Raw genomic sequence first — 15,729 nt, 5'->3', positions numbered from 1 at the left:
CCCAACAGTTGGGTTAGTCCATATTTGACCCAAAGTTGGGTTAAAACAACCCAGCATTTTTTTAGAGTGTAATCAGTGCTAATAACAACCAATAAAATGACATAAAGTGTTACATAAGGTTATACTCACTTGGCAATGTGGTGACAGTCTCCAAAGTATCATCCCCACCAATGCTGTCAATTAAATTAAACACAGACACTTAGAAAACATGCAGAACAAAATAATTCCATAGGCATACAGTAGACTGACACAAACTCACCTCCATGCAACCCCTCGCTCCTCATCCACCAACTGCAGAAGGTTTTCAGCTTTTGCACCAAAGCCGGCCTGACAGATTCAGAGACAGAGAATGGTAATTACAGCATGACAAAACATCGCAACATACACAAATATGCACACACACTTACAGTAAGTGAATCTCCCAGAGATGCTACCACTTTAATGTCACCTGGACGCAGCCTGTGAACTGAGAAAGAAATGTGATTGTGTGACTACCTCGATACCCAAATACAACAATAAAGCAACTGTGCAGTGCTACTTGAACCTAAAAGGATAATAAACCATGGCAGGATATCTGAAAGCCTGTCTTGCCTGCTCATCTCTATCCATCAACCTATGTACATATTTACTATTTCTCCTCTTTCTTGTATTTTTTTATCTGTTATTAATCTTTCTTTTTATCCTCCTTAATATGTTTTAAAACATTCTGTCATTTACACAAAATAAAATAAATAGACATTAAAATAACATAATAAATACGATAAATAAATTATATACTTGAAAAACATTTGCAAATCTCATTACATGCAATATATTAATAAAATATTATAGTTTAGTTTAGTTTAGTTTATTGATTTATAGAGCACATTTGAAAACGACAGTTATTGAAACCAAAGTGCTGTACAGGAAATATACAACAGGATTAAAACAAAATAAAAACTAGACAGTATACAAAACACAACCAAATGGACAAATGAAAATTTACACTCTCAGGAAGAATTAAAACACACAGAATAAAAATCTTCAAAGATGATCTGAACATAGAAATAAAAGGAGTAGATCTAATATAGAAAGGAACACTAGGGGCAGCCACTGAGAAAGCCTTATAACCTTTAACTTTAAAACGAGAACAAGGAACTGAGAGTAGGAATTGACTAGATGATCGAAGGGGTCTTGAAGCAGTATACGGAGTGAGAAGATCATAAATGTACTGAGGTGCAAGTCCATGCAAAGCTTTAAAAACAAAGAGCAAAATTTGAAAAACAGCACAGAACTTAACTGGTAACCAGTGAAGAGAGGCGAGCACAGGCGTAATGTGCTCACGTTTTTAGTGCTGGTCAGTAATCTGTAAGTAATCTAAAGCTGATTTAGGCAAACCTAGGTAGAGCGAATTACAGTATTCTATTCCTGATGTTATGAAAACACGAATAACGGTTTTGAGTTCCTCCTTAGAAATCATCATCTTGAGTCTAGAAATAGATCTTAACTGAAAGAAACTACTTTTCATGACGGCGCTAATCTGTTCATCAAAACACAGGTGGGACCAAATGTAACACCAAGGTATTTGACACAGTCATGTACATTTTAGAAGAGAGGGGACCAAGGTGACTGACAATTTCAGAGGTTAGAACCGATGGGCCAAAGATGATTATTTCAGTTTTGTCATTGTTTAGCTGTAAAAAAAAAATCATATCCATCCAGCATTTTATGTCACGCAGACAATCAAAAACACTGGACACAGAACAGCTGTTATCTTTAACAGGAAGATAAAGCTTAGTGTCGTCAGTGTAGAAATGATAAGATAAGTTGTGTCTCTGAATAATATTACCTATAGCAGAAGCATATAATGCAAAAAGAAGAGGACCCAAAATGGAACCCTGTGGAACACCATAAGAGATTTGTGCACAAGATGAGAAGCATTCACCTACATTAACAGAAAAAGTTCTCTCCTTGAGGTAAGAGGCAAACCACTTCAGCACAGACCCCAGAAACCCAGCTACATGATTAAGTCTTTGTAAAAGAAGTTCAGACAGACAGCGATCAGCGTTCACTCATTAACTCAAAAAGTCAAGGAAAGTCCATAACGCAAATTCCATGAAACATGTAGAATGTAATCCTCTGATAAAGGGTGATAAAATTCACAATGTCCAAAAGGTATAATCCAAAACGGCAAAACAAACCAAAACAAAAATAGAGAGCAGCGGCAGATAGACGGAAGCATATGTGGGGTTATGTTAATACATAACAATTCTATATCTAAACTTTATCTCAACTGTGATTACCTGGACACCTAAACACAACAACAAAGCAACAATGCAGAGCTACTTGTACCTAGAAAGATAACAAACAATGGCAGGATATCTGGAAGCCTGTCTTACGTCTTTGTCTCTATCCATAAACCTATGTACATATTCAGTATTTCTCATTTTTCTAGTAATTTTTATCTATCACCAATTGTATCCTCCTTAATATTTAAGTATTGCAGCATTTTATTTCTTAAAATTCATGCAACATTTTTACATTTTGCTATTTCATTAACAGAATATACATGTATACTGTATGTGTGTGTTGTATATATATATTATATATATCTGTTAATTAAATACCAAAATAAAATTTAGCAAAGTAAAAATAAAGTAAAAACATTTGAATTTTAATAACTTTAATGCTGTAATACTTTAAAGCGATAAAAAAAAGATTTGTTATATAAAAATACAAGACAAGGAGAAATAGTTAGTTAGAGAGTTGGAAAGTTATCTGGTGGGAAAAATTTAGAAAATTAATTTCTCTCCTCTCTCTTTCTTACCAGATGTTGGCACAGTGTCAGAGGATGCTGTGTCCACACATGTGAAATCACTTCCCCAATTCTGAAGTGAAAGGGAAGAATCATTTCATAATGAATTTTTATCACTTTAAGGTTGTATTGTGTTTCATTAATATTGTATGTAATATATTTATGTGACTTACAGTTGTGGGTGGAGGAGTAGGAGGAGGGGTGTTGTATGTGTAATTGCTGTTGTGATAGGTCCTCAAATAGGGTGACAACTAAAGAAGAATATGAAAAAGTATTACAATGTGACAGAATTACAGAGTTTACAGAAGGATTACAGAGTTTAAACTCACCTTTTCTGGGCATTTAAGAGGGACACCTGCAGTAAAATCCTCACTGTCTGTCTTATTACCTAAAGGCTCCATCTACAGTATGTGGGAGAGAGAGAGAACGAATTAATAAAACTGGAAATCCATTTTGAGAGTTAAGATGCTGTGAAATTTTTCCCTGCTGAATTGTATTTTAAATTAACACAATTCAATTACACCTCTACAAAGAGGTTATTGCTGAATAGCATTCAGTCATTTACAGTAAATAAAATAATATATTAAAAATGAAAATAATAAATGCATACAAGCATACAACATGCTTGTAAAACTAATTACATACAATATATTAATAAAATATTATCAGGCTTATACATTAACATATGTGTATCTAAGCTTAAATCATATGCTCACCAAGTTATTCCAGAGAGCCCGAGCCATGAGCGTGTGAGCTTTCTGACTGAGATGAAAACAGTCTGGAGAGAAATAGGAACGGTCAAGCCTCCCATCCTAAAAGAACATGGAAAAAATGTCAAAGATAATGAGTACAAATAGTTCAAGAAAGGATAGCTCATGCAGTAAATGATGTAAGATTGCTGTGCACCTCCAACACAGGGAGAAACACATTTCTGAAGAATGGCTGTAGGACCACGGTGAAGTTATCATGTGTGTCATATCGCCCAGACTCCACCAGCTCGCTCATACCACGCTGAGAATAAAACACAACAGAATACATTGAATATTAATATGCACTTTAGCACAGCTACATTTTAGAATCATACTAATATTAATAATATAAACATTTTAAACTGTACAATTACTTTGTATTATAAATAATAACACTCATAATAAATATTAATATACAGATGTTTACACAAAAATGAATTAATTTTCATGTCATATGTTGTGTACCTGATAGGCTTGGTTAAACTCCTGCAACTTCTGGAATTCATGAGATCCATCTTTAGGTTTCAGAACACAGCGACACAACATGCTGAAAAAATAAAACACAAAGCAAAATAATGCAAGACTAACATGTACCCAAAGCGTCAGAATTCAGTTCTTCGACCTGAATCAAGCAGAAATCAGGAGAATCAGTATATAGGGCAAAACTCACTTGATCAGCCAGGTAGGGCATCCAAGAGTGGGGTCCTGATGGAGACGGCGCAGTGGAATTATATCCAGGAGCTCCACTAGGTTCACCAGGGCACGAGGGACCTGGAGAAGGAGACATGATTAATTCCAACAGGCAGCAGGGATTTACAATGGCGTATTGTTACCAATAATCTGGTTTTAACCATTGTTTCTGCTACAATGCAGGCCTATCATAACAAACATTAAATAGGTTTAAAATAAATAAGATATATGAAGAGAAATATAAAATGGGCTCCAAAAGTCTGAAACCAATCTATTTTATCTATTATTTTTTAACACTTTTCTTATTTAATACCATTTTTTCTTTACAAATTATATTTTCCAGCATAACAAAATGAATTAAATTTGCATACATGATTAATGAAAATTAATCAGAATCTTAATTTATTCTTTTTTTTTAGATTAAGTTTTTTATTTTTCAGACACTTTAGATTTCACAGACATAAATATCTTCAATAAAACAATCATCAATAATCGGACACATCACAGTAGTTTCTTTTTTCGTTTGTCTGTTTCACATTTTTCAAAATCTTAAAACTTTATTTCAAGGTTTACATTTTGAATACCTGATTTTCAAAAACTTTTGGACCCCACTGTATTTCGGAAACAAAATCTGTATAAAAAAAATGGCATAGAGCACTAGAGCTAAAATTGCCTCACCTCATTATGCAATATGTCCAGACCCTCACGAATATACTTCACAATGTTATCAGGAGAATAGTACCGCTGAGGTAAGAGAGAAAGAGAGAGAGAGTGATAAAGAGAGATAGCGACAGTAATTGCAGATCTATTACTGAAACTCTGATAATAAATAAAACAAGCTCTATTAATATCAGCGTACAGTATCAGAGCAGTGGGCACATATGTCATTTCCTCCAATGAAGACTGTGATAATCTTCCAGTCATTCTGGAAATCAATTCGCTGAAAAGAGACAGAAATTTTCAGACAGTCTGAATGAGGTTCAGATTTAGCACCCTGTGTGTGGGTCAGATTTTGCCTATTGTGGGGGACTAAATATCCCTCACAACAATAGTAATCTTAATATCTTACAGAAAGAAAATAGCTCAATAAAAATACAAACGAAACAATACCTTAATGAAAATATGAGGATCGAAAATATCATTATAACAGTATGACAACATTTTCAACCACAAAAGAAAAGCAAATGTGTGTATGTTTGAGATTTTGAGAATGACTAACCGAGTCTTCTTTCATTCTTTTAATGACAGCATGAGCTTGTGTGACCATATCACTGCAAAATGAAAAATCACATTTTAGTAATTTTACAGTATTCAATTTTTTTTTTAAAGAAATGAATGCCATGTTCTGTCATGAAACTCTAGATGGCACAGGCTGGTGGGTCATTAATGCAAACTGATGATATTCACAGCGCAACTACTTGGCACAAACTGATTGGTTTATGTTGCATACGCAGCCAATGAGCTTACTGCTTTACATTTATATGAAACCTCTGAAACCCTCCACCTTCCCCAGCTCCACTTGTATAAATCTGCTACGGGTTATTTTAAATGCTATTTGTGCAGCAGCAGCATGTCTTAAATACGCAGAGCACCATATCGGCACATGTATTGCCAGTAGCAATTTCCTGTACTTGCTTTGCAATAATCTTCAACAACAGCAATAACCAACAGCAGCAGCAATTCAGCAGCAGCAGCGTAGCAGATCTATTCCGCCAAGACCAAATACATTAACATTGTCATATCCATTACCATACTTAAATCTTCAGAGAGTTGTCATGATAGAAATACTTTTATTCAGCAAGGATGCATTCAATTGATCAAAAGTGACAGTAAAGACATTTATAATGTTAAAAAATATTTATATTTCTAATAAATGCTGTTCTTTTGAATTTTCTATTTATTAAAACATCCTGAAAAATAGAAAAATAGAAAAATATTAAGCAGCTTAACTGTTTTCAACACTACTACTACTAATAAATGTGTCTTGAGCATCAAATCAGCGTATTAGAAATATTTCTGAAGGATCATGCGACATAAGACTGGAGTAATGGCTACTAAAAAAATCAGCTTTGCCATCATTGCTATAAATTACATTTTAAAATTGAAAACGTGTGTGTGTGTTAATGTAAAATAAATAAATAAGTAAATAAATAAACAATGCTTCATACTCAATCAATCATTTATTCAGTCACTGGTTTATAAAGTGAGAAGCTACTCACTCAGATTTGGCTCCTGGTACTGCTTGGTTCAGAAAACTGCGTACAGAATTCGCACTTCCTTTTCCCAATGAATAGCCAGTGAGTGAAGGGTTAAACGCTCTCAATATATCTAAATGACAAAAAAACATTATCTTATACACACATAATCACTCTAAATCTGATTTGAATGTCCATCTAATCCCTGAAAGTGAAAAAGATAAAGAGATTGGTAAGGGTAAACATATTTGGCTTGCTGTTTTTTAAGGAGGGACTCAGGAATAATACTTAATCTCTAACTTCACCCTTAGACTACTTCAAGTTACGTAGTATATAGTAGAGATGAAAAAGCAGCTATTTACACCATAAACTCTTGCTTTGCCATCATTGCTATAAATTACATTTTAAAATTGAAAACGTGTGTGTGTGTTAATGTAAAATAAATAAATAAGTAAATAAATAAACAATGCTTCATACTCAATCAATCATTTATTCAGTCACTGGTTTATAATGTGAGAAGCTACTCACTCAGATTTGGCTCCTGGTACTGCTTGGTTCAGAAAACTGCGTACAGAATTCGCACTTCCTTTTCCCAATGAATAGCCAGTGAGTGAAGGGTTAAACGCTCTCAATATATCTAAATGACAAAAAAACATTATCTTATACACACATAATCACTCTAAATCTGATTTGAATGTCCATCTAATCCCTGAAAGTGAAAAAGATAAAGAGATTGGTAAGGGTAAACATATTTGGCTTGCTGTTTTTTAAGGAGGGACTCAAGAATAATACTTAATCTCTAACTTCACCCTTAGACTACTTCAAGTTACGTAGTATATAGTAGAGATTAAAAAGCAGCTATTTACACCATAAACTCTTGTGTCATGATCAGCCATTATGTGGTTTAAAACACTTAATGACTACAATAATTTCTGAGTTGATTATATTCCTAATTAATGATTAATCATAAATCTACAGTACATAATAATAAGAGCATGACAGGAACATGAGCACTTGCACATACTTGGTAAAGTGGTTATAGTTGTTATGTTCTCATCTCCACCGATGCTGAGAACAAAAAATGAAATCTATCTGTCTTGTGCTTCATGAGATCATTGATCATTTAGATAAGAATTGAATCCTGTAAATCATATGGATAAAACTAATCCAGCAACATATATGTGTAATTAACAGATGGTTTACAGAGTGATCAGGGTAGACACTCACCTCCACGACAGGCCGCGATACTCTGTGAGCACTCCCAGGAGATTGTTTTGTGCAGCACCAACCCCATTGGATGCCTTTTTTTTTTTTTTATGGGGGGGTCAATACTTTTATTTAGCAACCATGCATTAAAATAATCAAAAGTGACAGTAAAGCCTTTTATTATGTTTCAAATTATTACTACTTGAAATATAGTGTCTGAAAAAAATACACCTAGAATCCTGAAAAAAAATACATCATGGTTTACACAAAAATTATAAGTAGCACAACTATTTCATCAGCAATAATAAGAAATTCAGGAGCACCAAATCAGCGTATTAGAATCATTTCTAAATGATCATGTGACAATGTAAACGGGAATAGTGGTTAAGGCTAGATGGCATACAGCAAAAAACTACTGGGCATGCGCACATCAATATAGTGCAATGTTTCTCACACTGTACAACAATAATTACTATTTTTGTATTATTTTAAGGGGTAGGTTTAGGGTTGGGGTAGGTGTAGACGTTAATAAAACACAATCTAATCGGTAGAAAATTCAATTTATTGTTAGCCTCCGGTTTTTGCTGTATCCCTTCTAGCCGCAACCGGGAATAATGACTGCTGAAAATGTAGCTTTGCCATCATCACCAATATATTCAAATAGGGTTAGGGTTGGTGAGCATAAGAGACTTCTTTTAAAAAACATTTTAAAAATCACAATGGTAGTGCATATTTGTAAAAAAATTATCAGTATTAGCAAATACCATCAATACATTTAAATGTTTATGTTTATCAATTATCACCTCACCGTCAAAGAATCACCCATCGCTGCTACCACTTTGATGTCTGCTGGCCGTAAGGCATGGACTACAGAAGAGACAGACAGAAACAAACTTAAAAAAACTCCTAGAATTTCCAGCCAGGGTGTAAGGGAGCGCGGGGCACAAAGTAACGCGGGGTAAGTTGTAACACACGTGCTTTAAATATTTCCCACACATGCTAGCATAACCAAATTTACAGCATTTACTAGTTACTATATCAACATTATATAGAGAAAAAAAGTGCGCCAAAATTAAAAAGTCTTTTGAAGATATCGCTGAACATTTATTTTACCATAGTAAAATTATATTTCTGGCTTAAGTACATTTTTCATCTCAGTTTTTATTACTCATTTAAAATGAGACAAATCTGCTATTATTTTAATCTCCAATCTGCTATTTATCAGTTTAAATTATTTTGTAATGCTTGGCTAACTATCAGAAGACAGTAACCAGTTTTAAATTCCAGTTGCGCAGATGGGGTATGTTGTAACACTGCGTTACAATGTGCCCTGCTGTGCTATTCTATGACATTAGCGATGTAATTCACACTATTTACTTTAATACATTTTAATGATAAACGACGAGAAACAGGTGAATAAAGACATGTAAAGCATTTTGGCTCGTTTATGTGGGCCGTCCCAAGCATGGTTGCAATGTGTTCATTGTCAAACTCCAAAATCAGATTATTTTTAATTCTTAAAAAACGCCATTATTTTATTTGAAATAAATAATTATTGTATTTTATTGACAAAATATTTTAGTTTGTCTTGTATATTTTTTTAATTCGATCAGATAACATTTTAAGCTGTTATATGGTGATTTTACAACGTGCCCCTCAGATGTTACAATGTACCCCACCTACGGGGCAAGTTGTCACATTTCACTTCCAATTTTTGAGGGTAAATAAAGAAAAACGTATACACTGTAATTATGAATCAAAGCAACATATTTGTACTAGATAAGTGTGAAATTACTGTGGATAAAAAAAATTATACTCTGAAGCCCATGTGGATTTACACAATTTGAGAAAGTCAAAAAGTGTTACTTTGTGCCCCGCTCTCCCCCTACTACAAGTGTAAGATCTCTGTTTACCTGAGGCAGGTATGCTGGGAGATGGAGACCGGTCCTCACAGGTGAGCTCACTCCCCGTCACCTGAAAGTTCAGATGCAGCACAAGTGAGACATACTGTAAGTCAAAGTAACAGGGCGAATTTATGGTGAGAATGGACTCACTGTGTTGAGAAGTGGAGAGGGATCCTCTGTTTGAGAGATACCGAGCTCAGGTGAGTATGAGTTTTTCTGCGTTCGCAAAAACTGCTTTTCCTGGGACAGAACAACAGGTTCAGTAAAGCATATGTGAATGTTTATGTCTGTTTAGAAAAAGAAAATCATCCAGACTTGAACATACACATTATGAACCTTGTGTGTCACATCACAAACATGAGTGCTACATAAATGAAATGGAACTGAAATTCACTTCACCTTATCACAGGTGAAGGACAAACACTTGCATAAAACATATAGTTCGGGAACATTTTGGTGAGATAAAGGCATATGTATGAACCCACTCTGATTCAGCAATTCGCATTATGAATGCTAAGGAGATCATAAATAAATCAAATATCTCCCTCACCTCAGTGGGGCATGGAATGGTGAATATACCCCGCCCATCTATCTCAGTCTTGTCTGTCATTGGCTGCAGCTGGAAAGAGAATAATTATGATTGGTCAGAAAAAAGGCTCCAGTTCTTCGTCATATAAAGGCAAGATTAGATAGGTGGTTCTAGATGGGTTTCTAGGTTGAATAAGGTTCAGATTAGACTGTACTGTCTAATTGTACAGTACAGTACAGTACTGACTGTACTGATTAACAGTCTACTTGTTATCAATCACCTCAGGGCCTTTAACACTTTGAACTTTTATAACTTGAAAGTAAAGAGTCCAGGATTTCACATCTACCTCTATAGGAACAATGTACACGTGTTGACTGCATTAATATTAACTTACCAAATTATTCCAGAGTTGTAAAGTCAACATGCTTATGTCACGTGAGGAGTCAGACATTGAGGCTTTCATCTGAAAACATGAAAAGATCAGATAACATTTTAAGCTGTCATATGGTCATGTTACAACGTGCCCCTCAGCTGTTACAATGTACCCCACCTACGGGGCAAGTTGTCACATTTCACTTCCAATTTTTGAGGGTAAATAAAGAAAAACGTATACACTGTAATTATGAATCAAAGCAACATATTTGTACTAGATAAGTGTGAAATTACTGTGGATAAAAAAAATTATACTCTGAAGCCCATGTGGATTTACACAATTTGAGAAAGTCAAAAAGTGTTACTTTGTGCCCCGCTCTCCCCCTACTACAAGTGTAAGATCTCTGTTTACCTGAGGCAGGTATGCTGGGAGATGGAGACCGGTCCTCACAGGTGAGCTCACTCCCCGTCACCTGAAAGTTCAGATGCAGCACAAGTGAGACATCTCTGTAGCACAGCGCGAGTCATATCTATGGTTTTAGAAGAGCAGATTGATTCAAAAACAAATAACATAGGCCTACTCTCAAGTCTCCATACAAGTCTAACTGAGTGAATCACTAGAAAGGTTACATTTATAAAATAAAGTAAAATACACAAGTTTATTTAATAACTACTGGTTGTGGCCTTGATGCAATACATCAAAATTTCTTGATGCAATACATGTGCAATATAATAATGCACAAATTTAATGCAACTTTTTATTATACCAGTATAAATGTAATACTTTTTAGTTCAACATAATACATGTGAAATAGGTCATTGATATTTGTGCATATTGTGTAAATTGTGCCATCTATAATGTTCACTATTCAAATCTATCTATCTATCTATCTATCTATCTATCTATCTATCTATCTAGTGGCCTGTTTAAAATGATCTCTGAGTGTTATAGACTCACTGGGTTTGACAGATCGGTGTGTACTGGACTGGACTGAAGCATTACGCTGAAATCTTCTCGGTCACTGAACCAGCCTCTTCTCTCTAGAAGAGCACTGATAGATTCCTGTTCAATAAACACATATAATGTTTGACAATGTCAAACTATTTTAGCACAGATATTCAAAAGTCACACATGTATCAACGTGTATCAATGTATGTGTGTGTGTGTGTGTGTGTGTTTTTTTTTTGTAGTATATATATACGCACTGTATATATACCTTAACTCCTCAAGATAAACTTGAACAGAATTTACAGAAACACTAAACAATGTCGCATTTATAAGAGGAGAAATAAAGATAGCTGTTCCTCTGAGGTTTTCCAGAGGACATCAGAGCAGCCAACCGTCGATAACTCTATCACAAACAGTAGTGAACAGACCAATAGTATCAGGCCAACCGATGCAAAACCCAAAACAAAGTTCTTAAGTGTGCAAGATAAGACAATATTATCACATTTGATTGAGATAGGGACATGTTTGAAGGATTTCCTCCTTGTAATAAAATATATGTTCTCTCTCTCTCTCTCGCTCTCTCTCTCTCTCTCTATATATATATACATAGCCTATATTTTTTTTCTTGTCATGTCATTTATCATTTATCTCAGAAAATTAACATCTGAAAACCAGAGTGTTGTTTGTTCAGATACATGGTTGCGTGTATCTCTCCTCTGGCCTTGACTTTCATTTCAAGGACTCAGGCTTAATCTTTCCAAAACCTTTATATAAAGATCTGGTTTAATCAAGCCTGACAATCACACAGAAACATGTGATGGGTCTTTGTGAGCTCAATCAATGTGTTACTTAGTAAAAAAAAAAAAAAGGTAAGTGAAAGGCATGCAGATTCAACAATGTAATTCGAATGCAATTTGAGTACAATACTAAATGCAGGTAATGGTATTATGTGTCTGTTTATTTCTATAGAATAAGATTGAAGCCTTACCAGATAGCATGTTGAGGGCTCTAATTTCATCAGATCTGCCATAAAAAACACCATGTTTAATCATTTTGAGTGGCATAATAATAGCATTTGAATTAAGGAAATGAATGAATTAAATCAAAAAATTTTAATGAATCGCCAGTTTGATTTATGCAATGATAATATGCATATTCTGATTATTACATAATTCTGTTCTCATTTTAAATATGGAATAACAAAACTCTCTATTAAAATCAGAGCATGACCTGAATTTAGGTATTAATTAACTTTAGTTAACCTAATGTGCTGGTCTATGTTAGTAAGTTTTTCGACCTTACATTTCCTCAACTCCAGTGAAGCTTAATTGTTATTTTAATGCACTTGTGATAAATTTGGACATACCTCTCCACATCAGACAAAACCAGTGCAGATACCACAGACACATCAGCTGGCCTCAGAGAATGGACTGTGAGAAGGATGATAGGACAGTTTATACAATTAAATCAAGCTTAGATCTTAATTTCTTTTCTCTCTGTCTTATTCAATCACAAGATTCTTGTAGATTCCTTTACCAGAAACTGGAGTGCTGTGTGAAGGAGATGAAGCAGCACAATACAGGGGACGAGATTTAACTGCAGAAACAAAACAAACCCTGAAACAAGCCCAACAACACAAACAAGACAGTGGCACACATCAACAAACTTGACTCACTGTATTGACATGGAAGCACAACTTTGGAGTGACAAATACATTTCTGTGAATGCGTTACCTACATTGCATTGGATGAATTAAAATTAAAAGACTTAGACTTAGAAGATAGATAGAAAGTGAATAACGCATACAGTCTCACATCAGCTCCATGACAGAGTAATTATTAACCTCTCAGTGGGCTAAAAAGGGAAGTCATTTCTAAAGTACTATCAAACCAGTAATTAAAATGTCAGGAAAATAATCTAAGGAAGCTTTATGCATTAAATTGGAAGCAGAGTGACGGAATATCAAAAGTGATTAAATACCTGCTGAACACCTGCATGCTAGAAGTGCCAGGATCATAATCTGTGCACAGGAAGAGAAAGTTTTATCTTTTATTTCCATGATGGAAATCTGTTTGGAGCCACGTGGAGTAAAGAGCAGTTCTGAAACTAAACTGTCGAAACGTTTAGCGACACCTGCTCTAATATATGACTGTGATCTTCCTCCATCACTCACACACGCCTACTGTTAGTTTGCATGTTTCAAGGTAGATGGTATGGAATTGATTTTTTATTGATCTTATCAAGGTGTTTATTGGTAAGATAATGGCTAGGTCTATAGTCCTGTGGCCGGTTGCATAAACTGCTTAGACTAGTCTTACAAGGCATCTAATTTTTCTTCTTCTTTAAGACTGGCCATTAATGTTATATTGATAAAAAAATAATTATACAAAAATAATTACATAAAAATATAGAGTAGCCTAATTTGAGTCTGATAAGCAATACTGATTAACCCCTGGTTAACTGCTAACTGATCAAAATAGTTATTAAGAAACATTCTTGACAGTCATAGTGAGCATATTTATGCAAATGGCCCTTAGTTTTATGTCTTAGGATGATATAACGTTTTAGTTAAGAAATTTCACTTGGTCAAATGGTCCATATGGTCCAAATGTGGATATTATGAAGGCTTTGTAAAGTGGTTTGAAAGGCACTATTCTTTGTTCCTAAAGCTGCTTTACAACACACTGTAAAACAAGGTATTAAGGAAACTTCAACAAAACTTGAATTCAGATGCATTCAGATTTTTAGGTTTTCTCAACTGTTATCTTAAAAATTGTCCTAAGCAAAACTACTTTGTTTTGTCAATTTCAATTTGCTTGTTCCTGTCACGAATCCGGTCTATGAACTTCCGTTCACTCACCACCAGAGGTCACCCGCTCACTACATTGACTCTCACACTACACAGACTGTTACACATCACCCTGGACTACATTTCCCATGCTCCATTGCACTAATTACAATCTCACCTGAAACCAATCACACACAGCTGCTACCAATAACACACAATATATAAATCAGTCTCACACCACCATTCAAGGCCGAGTATTGTTTAGCGCATATCACTCACCTAGCGATAGCTACCCTGCGGAGCCATTTCTAGTTTTCATAGTTTAGTCTTAGTTTTGCCTTGCCTGTTTTCTCGTGTTCTGATTCCTGCTTGTGTTTCTCAGATTGCCCTTTTGTCTCGCCGTTCGGACTCTGTTTGCTCCTGCCTGGACTATTGCTCGTGTTATTGGATTTCCCCTCTTGTCAAGCCCTCTGGATAACGTTTGCTGCCGACTGACTCACGCCCGTTTTGGATTACTCTTCGTCTTGCCCTCATATACCTGTTTGCCATTGTCTGAACCTTGCCTGTTTTATGACCACGCCTTTAAATAAAAGCTTTGCAGATGGATCCGCACGTCTCTCGTCTCGTCGGCTCCGTTACAGTTCCCTCCATGTAAAATGTACATTACATTTACATTTAATCATTTAGCGTACGCTTTTATCCAAAGCAAGTATACAACAATATACAAGTGCTGTAACAAGTCTCAGTTAGTCTAGCACAGTACACATACCAGTTTCTTTCTTTCTTTCTTTTTTTTCAGAAAAAGAGACAAATAGAATAAGAAAATGTTAGCATTAGTTAGTCAAGTGCGTTCTTTGAAGATGGCCAAAGAAAGCTGCTCGAATTGAGATAGGCAGGTCGTTCCACCAGCTTGGAACTGTCCAGGTAAAGGTCCGTGAGAGTGATTTTGTGCCTCTTTGGGATGGTACCACGAGGCGTCGTTCACTTGCAGAACGCAAGCTTCAGGGGGGCGCATAAGTCTGAACTATTGAGTTTAGGTACTTTGGTGCAGAGCCAGTGGTTGTCTTGTAGGCAAACATCAGTGCCTTGAATTTGATGCGAGCGGCTATCGGCATCCAGTGCAAACTGATGAAGAGAGGTGTGACGTGCGCTTTCTTCAGCTCATTGAAGACCACTCTTGCCGCAGCATTCTGGATCAGTTGCACAGGCTTGATAGTACATGCCGGAATGCCTGCTAAGAGAGCATTACAATAGTCCAGTCTGGAGAGAACAAGAGCTTGGAATATACTTGAACTTTACTTAAGTATACTTAATAAAATAAACTTGAAGTATACTACTTTTTGGTAAGGGCTGCACTGATAGGAAGGGTCTAATCTTCCTAATGTTGTATAAAGCAAATCTTCAGGACCGGGCCGTTGTAGTAATATGGGCTGTGAAGCTTAGCTGATCATCAATCACAACTCCAAGGTTCCTGCTGTCCTAGAAGGAGTTATGGTTGACGAACCTAGCTGTATAGAGAAGTTGCGATGAAGTGCTGGGTTGGCTAAGATCAC

General features: G+C 35.5%; 1 protein-coding gene across 1 annotated transcript in view; it reads right to left on the bottom strand.

Annotated features, from left to right (window-relative positions):
* Nucleotides 1-13,447, bottom strand: part of LOC107654820 (phospholipase B1, membrane-associated-like) — a 16,653-nt gene extending 3,206 nt beyond the window's left edge. Inside the window, exons 1-27 of the mRNA XM_016442068.1 lie at nucleotides 13,369-13,447; nucleotides 12,925-12,984; nucleotides 12,755-12,818; nucleotides 12,377-12,411; nucleotides 11,657-11,661; nucleotides 11,398-11,502; nucleotides 10,462-10,530; nucleotides 10,089-10,157; nucleotides 9,689-9,778; nucleotides 9,548-9,608; nucleotides 8,443-8,501; nucleotides 7,656-7,729; nucleotides 7,453-7,496; nucleotides 6,957-7,065; nucleotides 5,453-5,504; nucleotides 5,093-5,173; nucleotides 4,912-4,977; nucleotides 4,214-4,314; nucleotides 4,009-4,090; nucleotides 3,701-3,805; nucleotides 3,511-3,606; nucleotides 3,124-3,195; nucleotides 2,968-3,045; nucleotides 2,807-2,867; nucleotides 408-466; nucleotides 260-327; nucleotides 130-173 (exon numbers count right to left, since the gene is read on the bottom strand). Coding sequence (XP_016297554.1) covers nucleotides 130-173; nucleotides 260-327; nucleotides 408-466; nucleotides 2,807-2,867; nucleotides 2,968-3,045; nucleotides 3,124-3,195; nucleotides 3,511-3,606; nucleotides 3,701-3,805; nucleotides 4,009-4,090; nucleotides 4,214-4,314; nucleotides 4,912-4,977; nucleotides 5,093-5,173; nucleotides 5,453-5,504; nucleotides 6,957-7,065; nucleotides 7,453-7,496; nucleotides 7,656-7,729; nucleotides 8,443-8,501; nucleotides 9,548-9,608; nucleotides 9,689-9,778; nucleotides 10,089-10,157; nucleotides 10,462-10,530; nucleotides 11,398-11,502; nucleotides 11,657-11,661; nucleotides 12,377-12,411; nucleotides 12,755-12,818; nucleotides 12,925-12,984; nucleotides 13,369-13,447 — 1,888 coding nt within the window. The remainder of the gene's footprint in view (nucleotides 1-129; nucleotides 174-259; nucleotides 328-407; nucleotides 467-2,806; nucleotides 2,868-2,967; nucleotides 3,046-3,123; nucleotides 3,196-3,510; nucleotides 3,607-3,700; nucleotides 3,806-4,008; nucleotides 4,091-4,213; nucleotides 4,315-4,911; nucleotides 4,978-5,092; nucleotides 5,174-5,452; nucleotides 5,505-6,956; nucleotides 7,066-7,452; nucleotides 7,497-7,655; nucleotides 7,730-8,442; nucleotides 8,502-9,547; nucleotides 9,609-9,688; nucleotides 9,779-10,088; nucleotides 10,158-10,461; nucleotides 10,531-11,397; nucleotides 11,503-11,656; nucleotides 11,662-12,376; nucleotides 12,412-12,754; nucleotides 12,819-12,924; nucleotides 12,985-13,368) is intronic.
* Between the last annotated feature and the right edge of the window lie 2,282 nt (nucleotides 13,448-15,729).

The sequence above is a fragment of the Sinocyclocheilus anshuiensis genome, unplaced genomic scaffold (genome assembly GCF_001515605.1).
Source record: "Sinocyclocheilus anshuiensis isolate Anshui unplaced genomic scaffold, SAMN03320099.WGS_v1.1 scaffold335, whole genome shotgun sequence".
In the NCBI taxonomy this organism is placed as follows: Eukaryota; Metazoa; Chordata; class Actinopteri; order Cypriniformes; family Cyprinidae; genus Sinocyclocheilus; species Sinocyclocheilus anshuiensis.
The sequence above is the reverse complement of the archived record's forward strand: the minus strand, read 5'-3'. Positions and strand labels throughout refer to the sequence as shown.